This window comes from Euphorbia lathyris, chromosome 7 (genome assembly GCF_963576675.1).
Source record: "Euphorbia lathyris chromosome 7, ddEupLath1.1, whole genome shotgun sequence".
In the NCBI taxonomy this organism is placed as follows: Eukaryota; Viridiplantae; Streptophyta; class Magnoliopsida; order Malpighiales; family Euphorbiaceae; genus Euphorbia; species Euphorbia lathyris.
The window spans coordinates 68074915-68091695 of NC_088916.1; the positions used below are offsets into that span (position 1 = coordinate 68074915).

Sequence of the window (16781 nt, forward strand, 5' to 3'; positions counted from 1 at the left end):
TTTCCAAACTTTGCTTAGAGCTACACAAATGTTACATACATGTTCAGAATTATCAAATTATATGAACTGTAGAACTTTCTATTAGCTGATCAAGAAATCACCATATACCGTATGATCAGAGAATTTGAGGTATTTTATCAAACATGTGTTCAACTTTCTGATTGCTTTATCAAATATGTACATTGTTGCCATCTTTTTAAAGCTTTGGTTTTTAAAGTTCTATGTGCAACTCCTACATTCTGCTCTAGTGCCTACTTATGAGCCATTTTGGTTACTTCCTTGTGTCCTGGGATGGCTCTAAGGGGGTCGGGAGGGACTTGAGCACCCACTGATCACCGGAAAACTACACGACGATCTGAATGACTCACTGTTAACTGGTAATGGCCTATCTGGTAATTCCGGGACTTCGGTATGTCCTTCTAACATACTCAGAGCCTCAACAATGGTAGGCCTAAATGCTGCATTCACATGAGCACACAGCATAGCCACTGAAACAAACCTCTCCATGATTCCTTCAGCTCCTTCTTCCCTTAATGTCTCATCAATAACTTGTTCCACTTTACCTGAAGTTATTTGCATCCATGCCCACTCTGATATGAGCCGAAAAGGTGAATTCGATGAATCAAGCACCCTTCTTCCACTCATAGTTTCAAGAACTAGAATGCCGAAACTGTAGACATCCGCCTTTTGACTTAGTTGTCCGTAGAGAGCATATTCAGGTGCTAAATAACCATGTGTGCCAGCTACTTTTGTTGTCACATAAGACTGGCCTTCTTTGCTTTGTTTGGCTAACCCAAAGTCTGATACTTTAGCTTTCATATCCGAGTCAAGAAGTATATTCGTGGCCTTAATGTCGCGATGATAAATCGCAGGTCTTACACCATAATGCAAGTAAGCAACCCCTTTAGCCACATCCAGAATTATATTCCTTCTTTGAGGCCAAGTTAATTGCTTTCTGGTTTTGTCACTCAAATGATTGAAGAGACTACCGTTAGACATGAAGTCGTACACCAGATACATTTTCCTTCCATGAATGTCGTTGCTCGTGACAGAATAACCTCGAAGAGGAAGAAGATTCTTGTGCCGTATCTTGCTTACAATTACAACTTCATTGAAAAACTCGTCATCTTCTCCTTCTGAATCAGCATTAAGAACTTCTTTAACAGCAACTGAACTTCCATCTGAAAGCATTCCCCGGTAAACAACCCCGTACGTGCCTTGTCCTATAAGGTTCTTCTTCGAAAATCCGTTCGTGGCACGTTGAAGGTCCGTTTCATCGAACCATTTTGCACCTAAGTTAGGCGGGAGGCTAGCCTTGATGTTGATTACAATTTCTTGGTGCAGTTTCTCTTGTCTCTTTCTATTAGCCTGTTTTTTGTAAAGCATGCTTAGTCCAAAAACCAGAGAAACACAAGCTATACCTCCTACTAACCCCAGAATTAATCGATTCGATGGCTTTTTAGATGCAGACACGTCCATGGTTTCGATTCCTACTACACAAGGAACCATCCTGGTGTCCAAGGGGTCACTTACAATACCAGCTACATACAACACAACAATGTAAAAACAACTAGCAGCATTGGTGTTATTTTCGCTGGAACGCATCAGCTGAGAAGTCACCTCAAGGCCAGCCCTTAGACACGAGTCACAATGACTTAAGTTTGTTAAATCTCCCTTGCAAGAGGACTCAAGAAGTTGGGTGGAAGTACCATCCACATTGCTGATCCAGTCTTCAATGGTTTGAATCCCAGCACAAAACGGAGGTTTTGCTACAAACTGGCTTGGATCATGGAAGCAATGTGGGATTAGAGCTGGTTGTAATGAAACTGCAGCGAGCTTCGCGTGCAATGTCAGTAGACAAGAGAAGGAATTGTTAACATCGGGTAGAAGGAAATTAGATGTCTGTTTAAGATACTGTGCAAATCCTATTGTAATGACAGCAAGAAGGGTTTGACAGCAGCCTTCTGAATAGGGGTTTTGGCAAGGAGACGTACGCCACGGATAGGTTTCAATGTAGCTGAAATTTACAGGACATGAAACTTGGGAGATTGAATCAGCTGCTGAAATGGTGAAACTGAAAAGAAACGGCAAGGTGAGGCGAAGAAGGTCCCTGCTGCTCATCATCTCCTTGGTGCTTGTTTAAACAAAGGAGCAAAGCAGGGAATATAAGGGTAGCAGGAATATTGGCAAAACGTTCAACATTGGCTAGCTGTTGTTTTAATATATATTAAACTGGTTTTGGAAGTGAGTGAGTTTCAGGCAGAAATTTAATAGAGATTTATTTTTGTCTGATATTGATGTTTGTTGCAGGGGAGGAATCAAAATTTGGAAATTGGCACGTTTTTAAAGCTTGAAAGATGCTTCTTTAGTCAACTGTTTCATATTTAGCAATAGCATAGCATGATACTCTGCTTATTCTAATGTGTTATGCTAGCCTTTTAAGGCTTACCCAATGTAATTGGCGGAATCCAAAAAGCCTGTTTGACAAGCGGAAATTACAGATTATGAGTTTTACTTTCAATTAAAATCATGTCAATATGTGTGAAAATGAGAGGCTATGAGTTTTAATTTGTTGGCAAGGAAGATTCACATTAAAAAAAAAAAAAAAATATATCTTGCTATGATTCTTGAACATATCCCATTTAAGCTTGTAATATATACACTATGATATAACCTAAAATCAAGTACAATTAATAAACAAATAACAAGGAAAAACAATCTTGAGGATTCAAAGAACATCCTGACAAAAGATTGATCAAATTATGCTATGATCTAGACTAGGCTGATGCTGGAACTGAAGCTGGTTCTTGATCTTTCACTTGCTGTTGAACTATTGCACAAGAGCGAAGATCGAAAAGATTCGTAGCTGAGCCGCATCGGTCTGTTAATTTAGGTGTATCAATATCACCCTCTTACATTTTAACTGCATCAGCAATGGTAGGCCTGACTGCTACCCTTATATGAGCACAAAGAATTTTAACAAGAACAAACCTCTCCATTACCCCTTTGGGTCCATGTTCCCTTATCGATTCATCGTAAACCTCTTTGACTTGTCCAGATTTTGCAAGCATCCATGCCCAATCTGTAACCAAAAGAAACGAGGAATTCAATGTATCGAGCACTTTCTTTCCACTCACACGGTTCCAAAGCTATACACATCGCTTTTCTCTATATAAAGCATATTCTGGTGCTAAGTAAAAGTAACCATGTGTTCCTGCCACTCCTGTGATGAGATGTGATTGACCTTCTAACTTCTGTTTAGCCAAACAGAAATCTGCAACTTTGGCTTTCATTCCTGGTCTAATAGTATGTTAGTAGACTTAATAACACGGATAAATGGTGGGTTTGAGACCATAATGTAAGTAAGCAATTCCTTTAGCCACATCAAGAACAATGTTCTTCCTTAGAGGCCAAGTTAATTGCTTTCTGCTATAAACAGTTGATAAACGGTCACGTCAAGGACATGAAATCATAAACAAAGAAACTCCTTTTATCTTGCAAATGATCACTTAAAGAGAAAGAAGATTCTTCACCCCATGTGAATCAGAATCCTGCATTTGTTTCACTGCCACAACTGTCCCATCTGCTAATACCCCTTTATACACAACTCTAAAGTACCTTGACCGATGATATTCCTCCGCAAAAATCCATTACTAGCTCTTTCAAGTTCTGATAAATCAAATCATTTTGCACTAGAATTAGGCAGCACACTAGCCCTGAAATTGCTCACATATTCTCTATATGAAGCATCAACCTTCCTTCTTTTCCTGTACCATATAACAATCACCCCTAAAGAATTCTTGGACTCTAAAACTAATCAGCTTTATATCCCAAAACTTCATGCTCAGCATCTGCATGTCCATCTTTGGAGAAGTGTCCAAATTATTGCCATATTTTACCTATAGACCTTGCATTCACATAAAGTATCATAAATTAGAACGATTTAGCATACAGTAGAAGTTGAAGATTATGCCTGCATGTGCATGATATATATGCAATCTACCAACTTTCTGACAAGCAAGCAAACTAAGTGTCTGTTTGGTTTTTGATAGAAGATCAATAATCAAACTCCCAAACAGGATAGCAATACCCAATGAACACAGAATCACACACATAGAAAGCGTAGAAATAGTCTTTGATGATGGAGTACTAGATGAAATATAGACATGGATAAGAATGAACAAACAAGATCAATGAATTGAGCTAATACCAAATGGCAGAGCCTCGGGTCAAAGGCAGCCAAACAGGAAGTACCTACAATATTTAATAACCTCCCAGCCCTCCAAACCACGCGTACCCTTAATGTCTATTACCATATTTTTTTATCATTTTTTCTTTTTATAGCTCCTTTTTGTTGTTTTACTCCAAACAATAGATATAAAATGTTTGGTTAGAATTAAAAAACAGTTGCTGCTAACTATTTTGGAAGAAAATAAGCTAATATCGTATCAGCTACAAACAACAAACATTAAACAACAACATATGAACCAAACAACTCACACAAGAAAGGTTAATGCTTTTCAATGCTCTTTCTAGCAGGTTTCATGATCAGCATGTTAATAGAGGATTGTAGACAATTAGCATTATCCTTTGAAGATTGTTAGTTTGTTTTTATACATCGCTTAGCGAATCAAGTTGGCCATAAGCTAGCTAGGGCCTTGGAGTCTATGTGCGAGGAGAGGTGTTGGCAAGATGTTCCACCCTCTTTGATCCAGGATGCTTTGTTCCTTGATCTTTAATGCGATTGATTTTTCCATTAGAAAATAAGGAAGGTTAGTACTTGCCCACATGTACTTCTCTTTTCTACTTTTTTAAGAAAATAGTTTACTTTGATCTGTTACATTACTAGTAGTTCAACATGCAATATAAATCTGTTGAGTTTATTAATGTACAGCTTTCAAGTGTTAACCATATTCGAGTGCTAGTAATATTATGGTTCCTAAACTTCATTTTGTGATATTAGAGCATCTCCAACAGCCTCTTAAATTGGCTCTTAAGTTAAAATTTGAGGAGGGAGAATGAAAAATAAAATCAGCTCCAACACTATTGGTAAATATAACAACCATTAATAATTTTAATAATAAAATAATAAATAAGGAGTTAATATAAAGAGTATTGTTGGAGATGATATGTCTTAGTCACTCTTAAATCACTAAGAGTCAATTATTTATATTATTTTTAGAGAGTACACTAAGAGTCTCTTGGAGATGCTCTTAAGCTCCTGAACTTTACACCATATTAACATTTAACTCAAAATCAAAGAAAATCCATTAAAAAATTAATGAAATAATGACCTAGAAATAGGTATTTGACCATGATGGTGACATGGATAAAACAAAGTAGTCAAACTTGTACTCGTCGTCATCATTTCATAAATTTTTTACACGGGTTTTTTTTATTTGGACTTTAATGTTACTATATATTAGAGATTATTATTGGACTTAACTATGAGCTTAAGCTTTGGTTTAATTGGTTCCATGATATGTATCAGGAGGACCTCTTAGACCAAGTGGTGGAGGGTTCAAATTCTGGCAACTACATTAATTGGTGAAATTTCTGGCCTTTATTCATCTACTCCTTGTTCTGCAGCTGGTATCTGGCACTTCTATAATTCTTTTCACGACGGTACATATCTAATGGCAGATCGTAAACTCTTGCATTAGTTGTCTGCTATAAGATAGTTAGGTTTGGATTTTAATTAAATTAAGCTTCTACAATCGAATGGTTGACGACGTCCAAGATTTGGAGATGTTTGGGAGAAAGAGGAGATGTTTGGGAGAAAGAGGAATCGAATGGTTGACGACGTTCTTCAACAAAATTTGGAGAAACAATAAGATGCCATCAGAATGGAGGAAAAATATCTTAATCCCTTTGTATAAGAACAAAGGCGATGTCCAAGATTGTGCCAACTATCGAGGAATCAAATTAATGAGTCACACTATGAAACTTTGGGAGCGAGTGATCGAACAAAGGCTAAGGAGGATGGTGAAGATCTCGGAAAACCAGTTTGGCTTTATGCCGGGAAGATCAACTATGGAAGCCATCCATCTAATGAGACAATTAATGGAGCACTATCGAAATAAGAAGAAAGACTTGCATATGGTTTTCATTGACTTGGAGAAAGCATATGATAAGGTACCAAGGGAAGTACTTTGGTGGGCCTTGATAAGGAAAGGCATTTCGCGGAAATATATTGACATCATAAAGGACATGTATGAGGGAGCATGCACGAGTGTACGTACTAGTGTTGGGAAGACTGAAGAGTTTCCTATTACGATTGGAGTGCATCAAGGTTCCGCACTAAGCCCATTTCTTTTTGCCATCGTTATGGATGAACTAACAAGTTCACTTCAAGATGGTATACCATGGTGCATGCTGTTTGCAGATGATATTGTGTTGGTTGATGAGACGAAAGAAGGAGTGGAGAGGAAGTTGGAACTATGGAGACAAACTCTAGAATCTAGAGGCTTTAAGTTGAGCCGAAGTAAGACAGAATATTTGGAGTGTAAGTTTAGCGGCCATAGGAGTAGGGAGGCAGGGACAATCACCCTAGATGGGAGAGTTGTTCAGGCCTCGGATTGCTTCCGGTATTTAGGATCTATTATCCAAACGGATGAAGAAGTAGATGGAGATGTTGCTCATAGGATTAAAGCTGGTTGGTCGAAGTGGAAGAGTGCTACGGGTTTCCTTTGTGACCCCGGCATGCCTAATAATTGAAGGGAAAATTCTACCGGACGACAATTAGACCAGCATTGTTATATGGTACGGAGTGTTGGGCAGTGAAACACTGCCACATCCATAAGATGTCGGTGGCGGAGATGCGTATGTTGAGATGGATGTGTGGTCATACGAGAAAGGATCGAGTGAGTAATGAAATAATTAGGACAAAAGTAGGGGTCACATCTATTGAGAATAAAATGAGAGAAAACCGACTAAGGTGGTTTGGCCATGTGAGACGTAGAGCGCTTGATGCGCCGGTTAGGAGAACCGAAGAGTGGCAAAGGGATGTAGTGGTGAGGGGTATGGGAAGACCTAAGCAAACTTGGAGGAGGGTGATCGAGAGTGATATGAGTTTACTGGGAATTGAGGAAAATATGGTAGTGGATAGGACGGAGTGGAGGGAGCGAATTTGTGTCGCTGACACGACTTGATTTCACGGTTTTATATGATGGTTCATGTTAGCCGACCCCGAATCATTTCGGGACTAAGGCTTTGTTGTTGTTGTTGTTGTTGTTGTTGTAAGCTTCTACAATCGATTCGTGAGTCAAAACTCAGATAGAAATGCTACAATGCCAGTAACAGTTTCCAGTTCATGTGAAATTGTGAACACATGGTAATAGGTGTGTGCGTAATACAAGCTTCAAGCCCAGAGGACATTGGCATGCAGGGGTGTATTAGAGATTAATATAAATAAAAGCTATTATTGGCCTTAACTATCAGCTTAACCTTTGGTTCAATTGGTTCCATGATAGTATAATATAAAGTTCACGGACTTCTATGTCAAGAAATGAAATTTGGGATCGATAATGTTAATAGCGCTACAGTTCAAGGGCCATGGATGTATTTTACCATAGAAGTTCAAAGCATGGAGTTTGTACCACTCTATTTAAAACTATCAAGACTCCAAGTGCCCAAGCAGTAGGTGATTAGCCACTCTATTTGTCTATCGTTTCCTATTCATAGATTTCCTTGTGTTATTAAGTAGGATGCAAATAAGTCTAAAGAGAGAATGTCTTTGCTTGACTCCATCAGAGAAACTCATAGTTCACTTGTTAATTTTATCATTGAGAGCATTTCAAAGTGTATAAACATTATAAACAATAAAGGGGCAAAAGAGGGTAATAAATGGCGAAGAATCAAGATAACAAAATGAGAAATTCCAGATCTATAACTAACTTCCAGAAAAATCTATCTTGGCTGAAAATTAAGGGTGTTGAGGAAAAGGCCTAACCTGCAAAAAAAAACTGATGTTTGCAATGAAGCATGCACAAACCGCTGAATAATCTTCTCCTTGCTATATCAACATAGAGAGCAGCCTTTGGTTAGCAGTTCATGAATCCCATAAAGGATCCTTGACCAAGAGATTTATCTTCTCCTGAAGGAATTTCAATACATCTTCTCTTCCTTCTTTAATAAGCAAATGTCTTAATCTTCCAAATGTCACACCTGAAGGTCTTAGTCCCTTTTCTATCATATCTTCCAACAATATGCAAGCTTGAGAAACATCACCCTCCTTACACAGTCCACTTATAAGAACCGAAAAAGTGTGCATACTCGGAACAAATTGCATCTTCTTCATGTACTTCCATACCTTAAGTGCCTTCTCCAGTTCATTCGTATCACAGAACATCTTTATCATCATGGTATATGTGTCAGCGTCTGGATCACATACCCTTATCATCCTTCGAAACACCTTAAAAGCCTCATCAGTCTCTCCACGGCCGATCAAACTGTTCAGAATAATGTTTAATGTTCTCGAGTTCGGTTTTACACCCTTGCAATCCATCTCATTCAAAACTCTGTAGACATTCTTGACCTTGTTCACCTTGCAAAAAGCACCAATTAGAGCATTATATACAACCACATCAGCTCGGACTCCATCCTTTTCCATCTGTAGAAAGGTATCAACAGCATCTTCAATCCGATTTTCGATACCATATGTATGAACCAGAATACTGTAAATAAAAGTCGTAGGCTTGCAATAAGTGGATTCCATTTCCCTGACAATTTCGAGCGCTTCATCAACCCTTCCAGCCTTGCAAAGAATATCCACCATGATAACATAAGTCACAATATCCGGGCTGCAACCCATGTCAACCATTTCTCTAAAAGTTTCCCTCGCCTTGGGTAGATTTGGATCCTTTCCCCATCCCTCTATCAAGATACTATAAGTTTTCGAGTCGGGAACAAATCGGTCCTTCATACTGTCAAAAATTTCTTGAGCTTTCCTCACATTCTTAGACTTGCATAAAGCACTAAGCAAGCTGTTGAATGCTGCAAGATTAGGGGGAACATCGTACTTCTCCATGACATTAAATGTGTAAACAGCTTCCTCCAGCTTTTGAGCCCTAGCATACTTTCTCATAATGATGCAAAAAGTCTCAACATTCAGCAGTCTCTTGCTCTTCATTGAATTGACAAGATCCCACATGATTTGGTACTGCCTTATCTTGGCCAGAGACTCTATCATAGTATGATAAGCTCTAATGCTGTGTGTATAATGTCTTTGCTTCTCTGCCCATTCAAAGAATCGATATGCCACCATACCAGCATTCTCAAATCTCTTGAGGACATCTTCAACTATTTCCGGTGAAACCTTAACACCATTTTGGTCAAGAGCAGTATGAAGAGTAACCACTGGGGTGAACATCATGATTTTGTATATCCATTTCGTTACATCTGCTATTTCACTTGTGCTTTCACTGGAATTGTATCTCCTCGCTGATAAAATAAACCAACCTGAAGACAATTTACGGGAATAACTTGTAATTCTGTTCATATCGAGGAAGCAAATCGAGTGTCTGTAAGCTCCACCTGAAGCACAAGAAAAACAAAACCAGTTAGATTTTTTTTTCTTTTTTAAAATTCCAGCTTTGGCGCAACAGTAAACGTTGTTGTCGTGTGACCGAGAGGTCATGGGTTCGAGTCTTAGGAGCGGCCTCTTGCCAAAAAATTGGTAGGGGAAGGCTTGCCCCCAATACACCCTTGTGGTGGGACCCCTCCCGGACCCTCGCTTAGCAAGGAAGCGTAATGCACTGGGCCACCCTTATAAAAAAAATCCAGCTTTCAGATCATTCATGGCCAATACAGATGCTAGTTGTTTCAAAAATTATCTGGAATGAACTGTAAAACTTTCTCTAAACTGACCATGAAATCACCATATAATCATCAGCAATTGCTACTATAAACCAGAGAATGGCTTTTGTGGAGTGATAGAAATGTTTTTGAGGCATTTTATCAAACAGGTATCATGCAATGGAAAAAGCTGGTTCAACTTTACAGTTACAGGATTATCTTATATTATTGCATAGAAAACATGTATAACAAAGTAATAGCTCAACTCCAAAGCTAAAAATTAACAGGCTAATAAATAATTTGGAAAGGCAAACTGTAATATAAAAGAATGTCAAGGTCAGTTCTTCTTTCCTCAGAAAATTAAATCTCTTGGTTTCAACATGCGAAAACGAAATGAGATCCAACACTTTATGCAATTCCAGGCTGAAATTAAATCCCAAAGGATGCATTTTTATCAGAGAAAAGATTACGCAGGAGAGAATTAAATTACCAAAAAGGAAAAAGCTTCGCTGCTTAGAAATCGTAGCCTTGATGATAAGAGTTCAAGCATCAATTGCAGGTCTCTGAGGAAGAAATTCACTGTAACTACTCTCTGATGGAGGTGGGCGGAGTCTGCTGGTTGTTTTTGTTCACCAGCCGGATACCCGCCCGGCCCGTGTCCGCTGGACCGCAGTTGCACATGAAAAAATTTAGAAAATTTACAGAAATTCAGATTTGAAAAATTATTTAAAACTATGTCTAATGATTTTGAATTATGTCAAACTTATAAAATTAGCATTTTTAATATATTTTAAGAATCAGAATTTATAAATTAAATATTTAAAATATAATTTTTAGGGTTTAAAATTTATAAATTGGGTCTAGAATTTTTAAATTAAAGTGTAATTTTTAAGATTTAAGTTTAATAATATGATTTAGTTGTAATTTTGTAGTTATTTATGATATTCATATATTTGACCCATGAAATTTGACCCATGAAATTTTATATTTACGCCCAGAATGATCCAGACATGCAAAATTCTATCTCTATTTTTGGACGAATTTGAGATTTATAAAGATAGCAGGCCGGCTCGCCTATTAATATTAATTAATAAATTAATAAATTTATATATTAATATTAATTTTTAAGTATAAATTTAAATTTTTATTATTAAAAATTATACACATATACTTAGTGGACTAATATAGATTGAATTTTGGATTTGATTTTTGAACCAGAATCCAGTCCTGCTCGACTATTAATATTAATTAATAAATTAATAAATTTATATATTAATATTAATTTTTAAGTATAAATTTAAATTTTTATTATTAAAATTATACACATATAATTAGATGGACTTATATAGATTGAATTTTGGATTTGATTTTTGAACCAAAATCCAGTCCTGCTCGAACTGCCTAAATTAACAACGGATTGGACTGAACTTAAGCTAAACATTAAAAAAAAAAACTTACTAGACCAGCAATGACTAGGTCTATTTGTTAATAGCTATTGGTCATTTTTGTAATTAATCCTTATTTTGTATAGTAATTTATTATTAGTGATTGGGGACAAATTTGATCAACTTTTTTTGTAAAATGTAAATTTGGAAATTTGGTTCTAACAAATAAGAAAAAAAATTCTAATGAAAATTCAGGTAGAAATTTCGATGATCCACTAATATGTGTTAAAGGAAGATGAAACAAAAAACCAACAATTGTAAGAATAAAACCAGCAATGTCGTGTTAGGAAAATTAAACTTCAATTTGAAATAAAAAATTTAACAGAGAAGAATAAGGAGTTGAAGGATCTCAATATTCACAAAACTGAAGAAATTGCATATATTCGAACATTATAGATAATTACGGAACTTACCATATTCTATATCAAAAGTGATGGAATCATGTTTTTACATACTATTTAAAATAATAATTTAATATACAATTTCAAAATCATATTTTCACCCGTGTTTAATTTTAATTTAATATTTATGAATTAATAATTTATATTAAGATTGTTTCAAAAAAAATAATTTATATTAAGATAATTATATTAAAAAAAATTATATTAATAAAATTAGTTAGAGCTTTTTTAAACCAATTATTTAAAGTTTTTTTTTTGGCAAAATTATTTAGAGTTTTAAGTGTTATAATTTTGAATTTGTTTATTTAATTATTGAATAATTTGTTTTTTTTATATAAAAATTGCGTATATCTAAAATGATAGGAAAACAACAAGTACAACAAGTACATCATTATTGAATAATTTGTTAAATTTATGCAATGCTATGTACTTTGAAAAAAATTAAAATAAAAAGGTACGCAATTGTATACTTTTATCAATGTTTTAAAACAAAAGTTATACTATAAACACAAAAAAAAAACAAAAATTATAATTTTGAGGAGGCTTTTTCTCAAGGCAAGTGCAGCCAAATTCAACTTTTAGGCTAAAAGTACTGCCAATGCCATGGAAACCTCCTAGAAGCTTCAAGCTATTGGATTTCTTTATCCAACTTTTTCACTCTCTCTTTTTTTGGTAAATTACACATATGACCATGAACTTTATCTTTTTAATATTATGATCACTATTTATACTTTCTAACATCAAAGTTGTACGATCTTAACCACTATATATAACCCTTCGTTATAAACATGATAAAAATGATGTTTTTAAACAAATTTAATTTTTGTTCTCTTTAGTTTTAAAGTTATTTAAATGTTTTTTTTTGTTAGAAGAGAGAAAATGTATTTAAAGAATGAAAATGTGGTTCTAAATAATTTTATTTTTTTGGAATAAAGTGCAAAAATACTCATAACGTTTACAGTCAGGAGCAATTTTACTCTAATGCTGGCAAATGCGGCAATTTCAGATATTATTATAAAACACAGTTATTTTGTTCTTATTATGCATCAATTGTACGTAAGTTTATTTAAAATATATATATATATATTTCATATTTTCTTGTGATTTAATAATATAATTGGAGATTAATATTTATAAATTCGACGAAATATTTTGAATTTTTTTTTATCCAACTCGTATAATAGATAATATGTTTTTAAATTTTTTTCACGTCTAATCATATATTTTTGATCTGTTACTAATGAATGATAAAATGACTCATATTTGAAGTGTAGATGACAAAAGTCATGACCGAGAAGACAATTTAATGAATTATTTCTCAAATTGACAATATCAGGGGTAAAATTGTTATTGACTGCTAATGTTAGGAGTAAAATTGCATAATTTTAGATGTTAGGGATAAAATTACTGTTGACTGTAAACGTTATGAGTATTTTTACACGTTATCCTTATTTATTTTTTTTGGAATTTCAGTTATTTTGAAATTAATTACTTTTATAAAGTGTTGTGAAGACAAAGTTGAATGACTTTCGAACTAAAGCTTCAAAATCAATTAAGATTATAAATTATCAAAATCATCAATCAAATTCTTGAATTAAGTAAAAATTATCAATTGAGTTCTCATCCTATCCTAAAATGAGAAATCTGACTATTTGATATAGACTGTAATAATATCCGTGTTGGTTCGAAATGATTTTGGGATTTGAAAGTATTCAACCGAATGATTTTCGATAAGACCTCAATTGATAATTTTTGTTTAGAATGAGGACTCAAATGATGATTTTTGCTTAGTTCAGAGATATAATTCATAATTTTAATAGTTTAATATCCTAATTAACTTTGAAGCGTTAGTTTGTGGATCTAAATGGATATTATGCCTTAAGATTTTCAATTTAGTAGGCATAATGTTAATAAAAGTAAATCTCAGTGGTCATAGATGTAATTTACCCATGTTTTGCTTAAACTAGTCCAAACTAACAAGAGTGCCCAATTTTTTAAGGGTAAAGTTCAAATAAAACCCCTGTGGTTTCACTAATTTTCAGATAAAGGACTGTGGTTTACTTTTTGTCAAAACGAGGATTGAGGTTTTTAACTTTAACAAAATAAGGACTTTTTCGATTGATACTATTAAAATCACATTTGACGACTTCAAAAATGACATATTTTAAGAACTACTAATATTCCAAGCAACTTTAATTCTTCAACTTTTTAATTTTGAGATTGTTTAGATGATGTTTGGTAAAGAGAGAGAAAGTTAATGTTTAGAGAGAGAAAGTTTCAAAAAAGATGATTTTCGAAAATCGAAAATGTAGTTCCATAGAAAATATGACATTGAACAACTTTAATTCTTGAAAATTTTCATTTTCAGGTCGTTAAAGATGATTTTAATAGCATTAATCCAAGTCTGAAACCTCAATCATTGTTTTGACAAAAAGTAAACCACAGTCCTTTATCTGAAAATTAGTGAAACCACAGGGGTTTTATTTGAAGTTTACCCATTTTTTAATTCATAACGTGCAATTGTTTTGACCACTATAGCCTGCCATTGTTGATCACAACTTCTCAAGTCTGAACTTTCTGTTCTTAATTTTAAAACATACCTGCAACTAAAAACCCTAATGAATTAAAATGGGCAATCATCAATTTCCCTCCTTTCTCTTTCTCTTCCTCTCCTTCTTCTTCACCCTAATTTCCTCCTCCATTGCAGCTTCTTCTTCTTCTTCTTCTTGTCCTATAGATTTCAGCTATGTCCAAACCACCCCATGGGATAAATCAGGCTGTCAAATACCAGATAAAGGACACTGCTGTGTCACTCTTCTCAGCCTTTTCGGTATGGGACTTTCACAACATCTTAGGGAATCTTCTATGTTTCAGTTGCCTAATTCAAATGTTTCATCTGCTTGTCTATCTGATTTTCAAGCAAAGGTTGCAACTTTAGCTATTCAACCTAATCTAATCCCTACCTGCTTTGAAAACCCTAATCAATTTGTTGCCAATGAATCAAGTTGTGTTGGGATTATTAATACCCAAGATTGGACAGAAAAAGCAGGCCCAATTACTCCTTTGCAAACCGCTTGTAAAGGGGATGTAGCAGGTTTGACACAGTGCAGTTCTTGTGTTGAAGCTGGGCAAAAGGTCACTTCTCAGTTAAGCAGTATAGACCCTAATTCTACTTCTAAATGTTTTTACTTTACCTGTTTATATGCTGCTGCCATTGTTAATGAGTTTGGTCCTCTTGATCCTAGAACTGCTAGTTGTATCTTAGGTTTGCCATTGGCAAACTCAGTTTCTGCTAAAGACTCAAAAGGGTCCAGTAAGAACAATTTGCTTAAGCTGGTTATTGGTTTTTTGGGTGGTTTTATTGGTGTTCTAGTTGTTTTAGGGTTGATTATATGGTACAAGAAAAGAAGAAAGGTTAATGCTTTACATAGAGAATATGTGAGCAATTTCAGGGCTAGTGTGCTACCTAATTCTGGTGCAAAATGGTTTGATTTATCAGAACTTGAAAGAGCTACTAATGGATTTTCGCAGAGGAATTTCATCGGTCAAGGTACTTTCGGGGTTGTGTATAAAGGTGTATTAGCAGATGGGACAGTTGTGGCAGTGAAACAAATGCAAGATTCTGATTCACAAGGGGATGAAGAATTCTCCAATGAGGTTGAAATCATAAGCAAAATCCGGCATAGGAATCTTCTTTCTCTTCGAGGATGTTGCGTCTCGAGTGATCATTTACAAGGTAAAAGGAGATACCTTGTTTGTGATTTCATGTCCAATGGCAGCCTTAGTGAACATTTATCAACTGTTCATAGCAGAAAGCAATTAAGTTGGCCTCTAAGGAAGAACATTGTTCTTGATGTAGCTAAAGGACTTGCTTACTTACATCACGGTCTCAAACCTGCGATTTTTCACCGCGATATTAAGTCTACTAACATACTACTAGACCAGGAAATGAAAGTGAAAGTTGCAGATTTCGGGTTGGCGAAACAGAATTTAGGTGGTCAATCACATCTCACCACTAGAGTAGCAGGCACACATGGTTACTTAGCACCGGAATATGCTTTATACGGGCAATTAACAGAGAAAAGCGACGTATATAGCTTTGGAATTGTGATTCTCGAAATTATGAGTGGAAGGAAAGTGCTTGATACATCGAATTCTTCGTATATTCTGATTACAGATTGGGCATGGATGCTTGCAAAATCCGGAAAAGTAGAAGAGGTTTTCGATGAGTCGATTAGGGAAGAAGGACCAAAAGGGGTAATGGAGAGGTTCGTTCTTGTTGGAATTCTTTGTGCTCATGTAATGGTAGCATTCAGGCCTACCATTGCTGATGCACTTAAAATGCTAGAGGGTGATATTGATATACCTAAATTACCTGACAGACCAATGCCGCTAGGCCACGAGTCTTTTCGATCTTCTTTCTCGAGTTCGACAGCAAGTGAAAGATCAAGAACCACCTTCAGTTCCAGCATCAGCCTAGTCTAGATCATAGTATAACTTGATCAATCTTTTGTTTGAATCCTGAAATTGTTTTTCCTTGCTATTTGTTGATTAATTATACTTGATTTTAGGTTATGTCATACTGTATATATTACAAGATTAAATGAGATCTGTTCAACAATCATACAGGATGGTTTTTTATTTAATGTGAATCTTCCTTGCCAACAACTTAACTAACAATATTGTATCTAGATGTTGTAATTGTGTACAATCCGAAAACGCGACAAATTAGTTAATAATTTCAATTTAGTTTGTTACTGAACCGATGCTTAAATTTTGAAATAACAGAAGCCAGAATCACTTGCTCAAAATGCCTTAAAAGACTCTTTTGGTAACAAATTCTACACAGAATCACTTGCTCAAAATCCCTTAAAGGACTCTTTTGGTAACAAATTCTACACATGTATGCAAGATAACAGAGTATATGAAACAGTTGAATGTTTTGCCAATTTTCCAGCTACCCTCATATTCCCTGTTTTGCTCCTTTGTTTAGACAAGCACATGGGTCAACATCAGCATACCTTCTTTGCCTTGCCGTGCTGTGTCTTTTCGTTTTCACCCTATCAGCTGCTGATCCAATCTCTCAGTTTGATGTCCTGTAAATTTCAGCTACATTGAAACCTATCCGTGGCCTATGCGT

The 16781-nt window shown here is 35.3% G+C and overlaps 3 protein-coding genes and 1 pseudogene across 4 annotated transcripts; 1 reads left to right on the plus strand and 3 right to left on the minus strand.

Annotated features, from left to right (window-relative positions):
• Window positions 1–202: 202 nt before the first annotated feature.
• LOC136201241 (probable receptor-like protein kinase At1g11050) lies at window positions 203–2079 on the minus strand. The gene has a single exon (XM_065991865.1). It carries the CDS (start codon window positions 1603–1605, stop codon window positions 298–300), a length of 1308 nt encoding a protein of 435 aa, XP_065847937.1. The 5' UTR covers window positions 1606–2079; the 3' UTR covers window positions 203–297.
• A 698-nt stretch (window positions 2080–2777) lies between these two features.
• On the minus strand, window positions 2778–3863 carry LOC136200454 (probable receptor-like protein kinase At1g11050; annotated as a pseudogene).
• LOC136235711 (pentatricopeptide repeat-containing protein At1g77360, mitochondrial) lies at window positions 3609–10481 on the minus strand. 2 transcript variants are annotated; one of them, XM_066025602.1, is made up of 3 exons: window positions 10286–10481; window positions 7952–9534; window positions 3609–3899 (listed from the first exon to the last, which is right to left on the minus strand). In XM_066025602.1, exon 2 carries the CDS (start codon window positions 9497–9499, stop codon window positions 8051–8053), a length of 1449 nt encoding a protein of 482 aa, XP_065881674.1. In that variant the 5' UTR covers window positions 9500–9534; window positions 10286–10481; the 3' UTR covers window positions 3609–3899; window positions 7952–8050. The 2 variants fall into 2 exon arrangements, with proteins under 2 accessions (XP_065881674.1, XP_065881673.1); XM_066025601.1 differs by having other exon boundaries at window positions 3609–3907.
• A 3717-nt stretch (window positions 10482–14198) lies between these two features.
• On the plus strand, window positions 14199–16314 carry LOC136201102 (probable receptor-like protein kinase At1g11050). The gene has a single exon (XM_065991680.1). The coding sequence runs from the start codon at window positions 14270–14272 to the stop codon at window positions 16124–16126; it is 1857 nt and encodes a 618-aa protein (XP_065847752.1). The 5' UTR covers window positions 14199–14269; the 3' UTR covers window positions 16127–16314.
• The last annotated feature ends 467 nt before the right edge of the window (window positions 16315–16781 follow it).

What these genes read in the sequence shown, in the direction of transcription:
- LOC136201241 (XM_065991865.1), bottom strand. Translation starts at nt 1,605, where the DNA reads ATGCGTTCCAGCGAAAATAACACCAATGCTGCTAGTTGTTTTTACATT.
- LOC136201102 (XM_065991680.1), top strand. Translation starts at nt 14,270, where the DNA reads ATGGGCAATCATCAATTTCCCTCCTTTCTCTTTCTCTTCCTCTCCTTC.
- LOC136235711 (XM_066025602.1), bottom strand. Translation starts at nt 9,499, where the DNA reads ATGAACAGAATTACAAGTTATTCCCGTAAATTGTCTTCAGGTTGGTTT.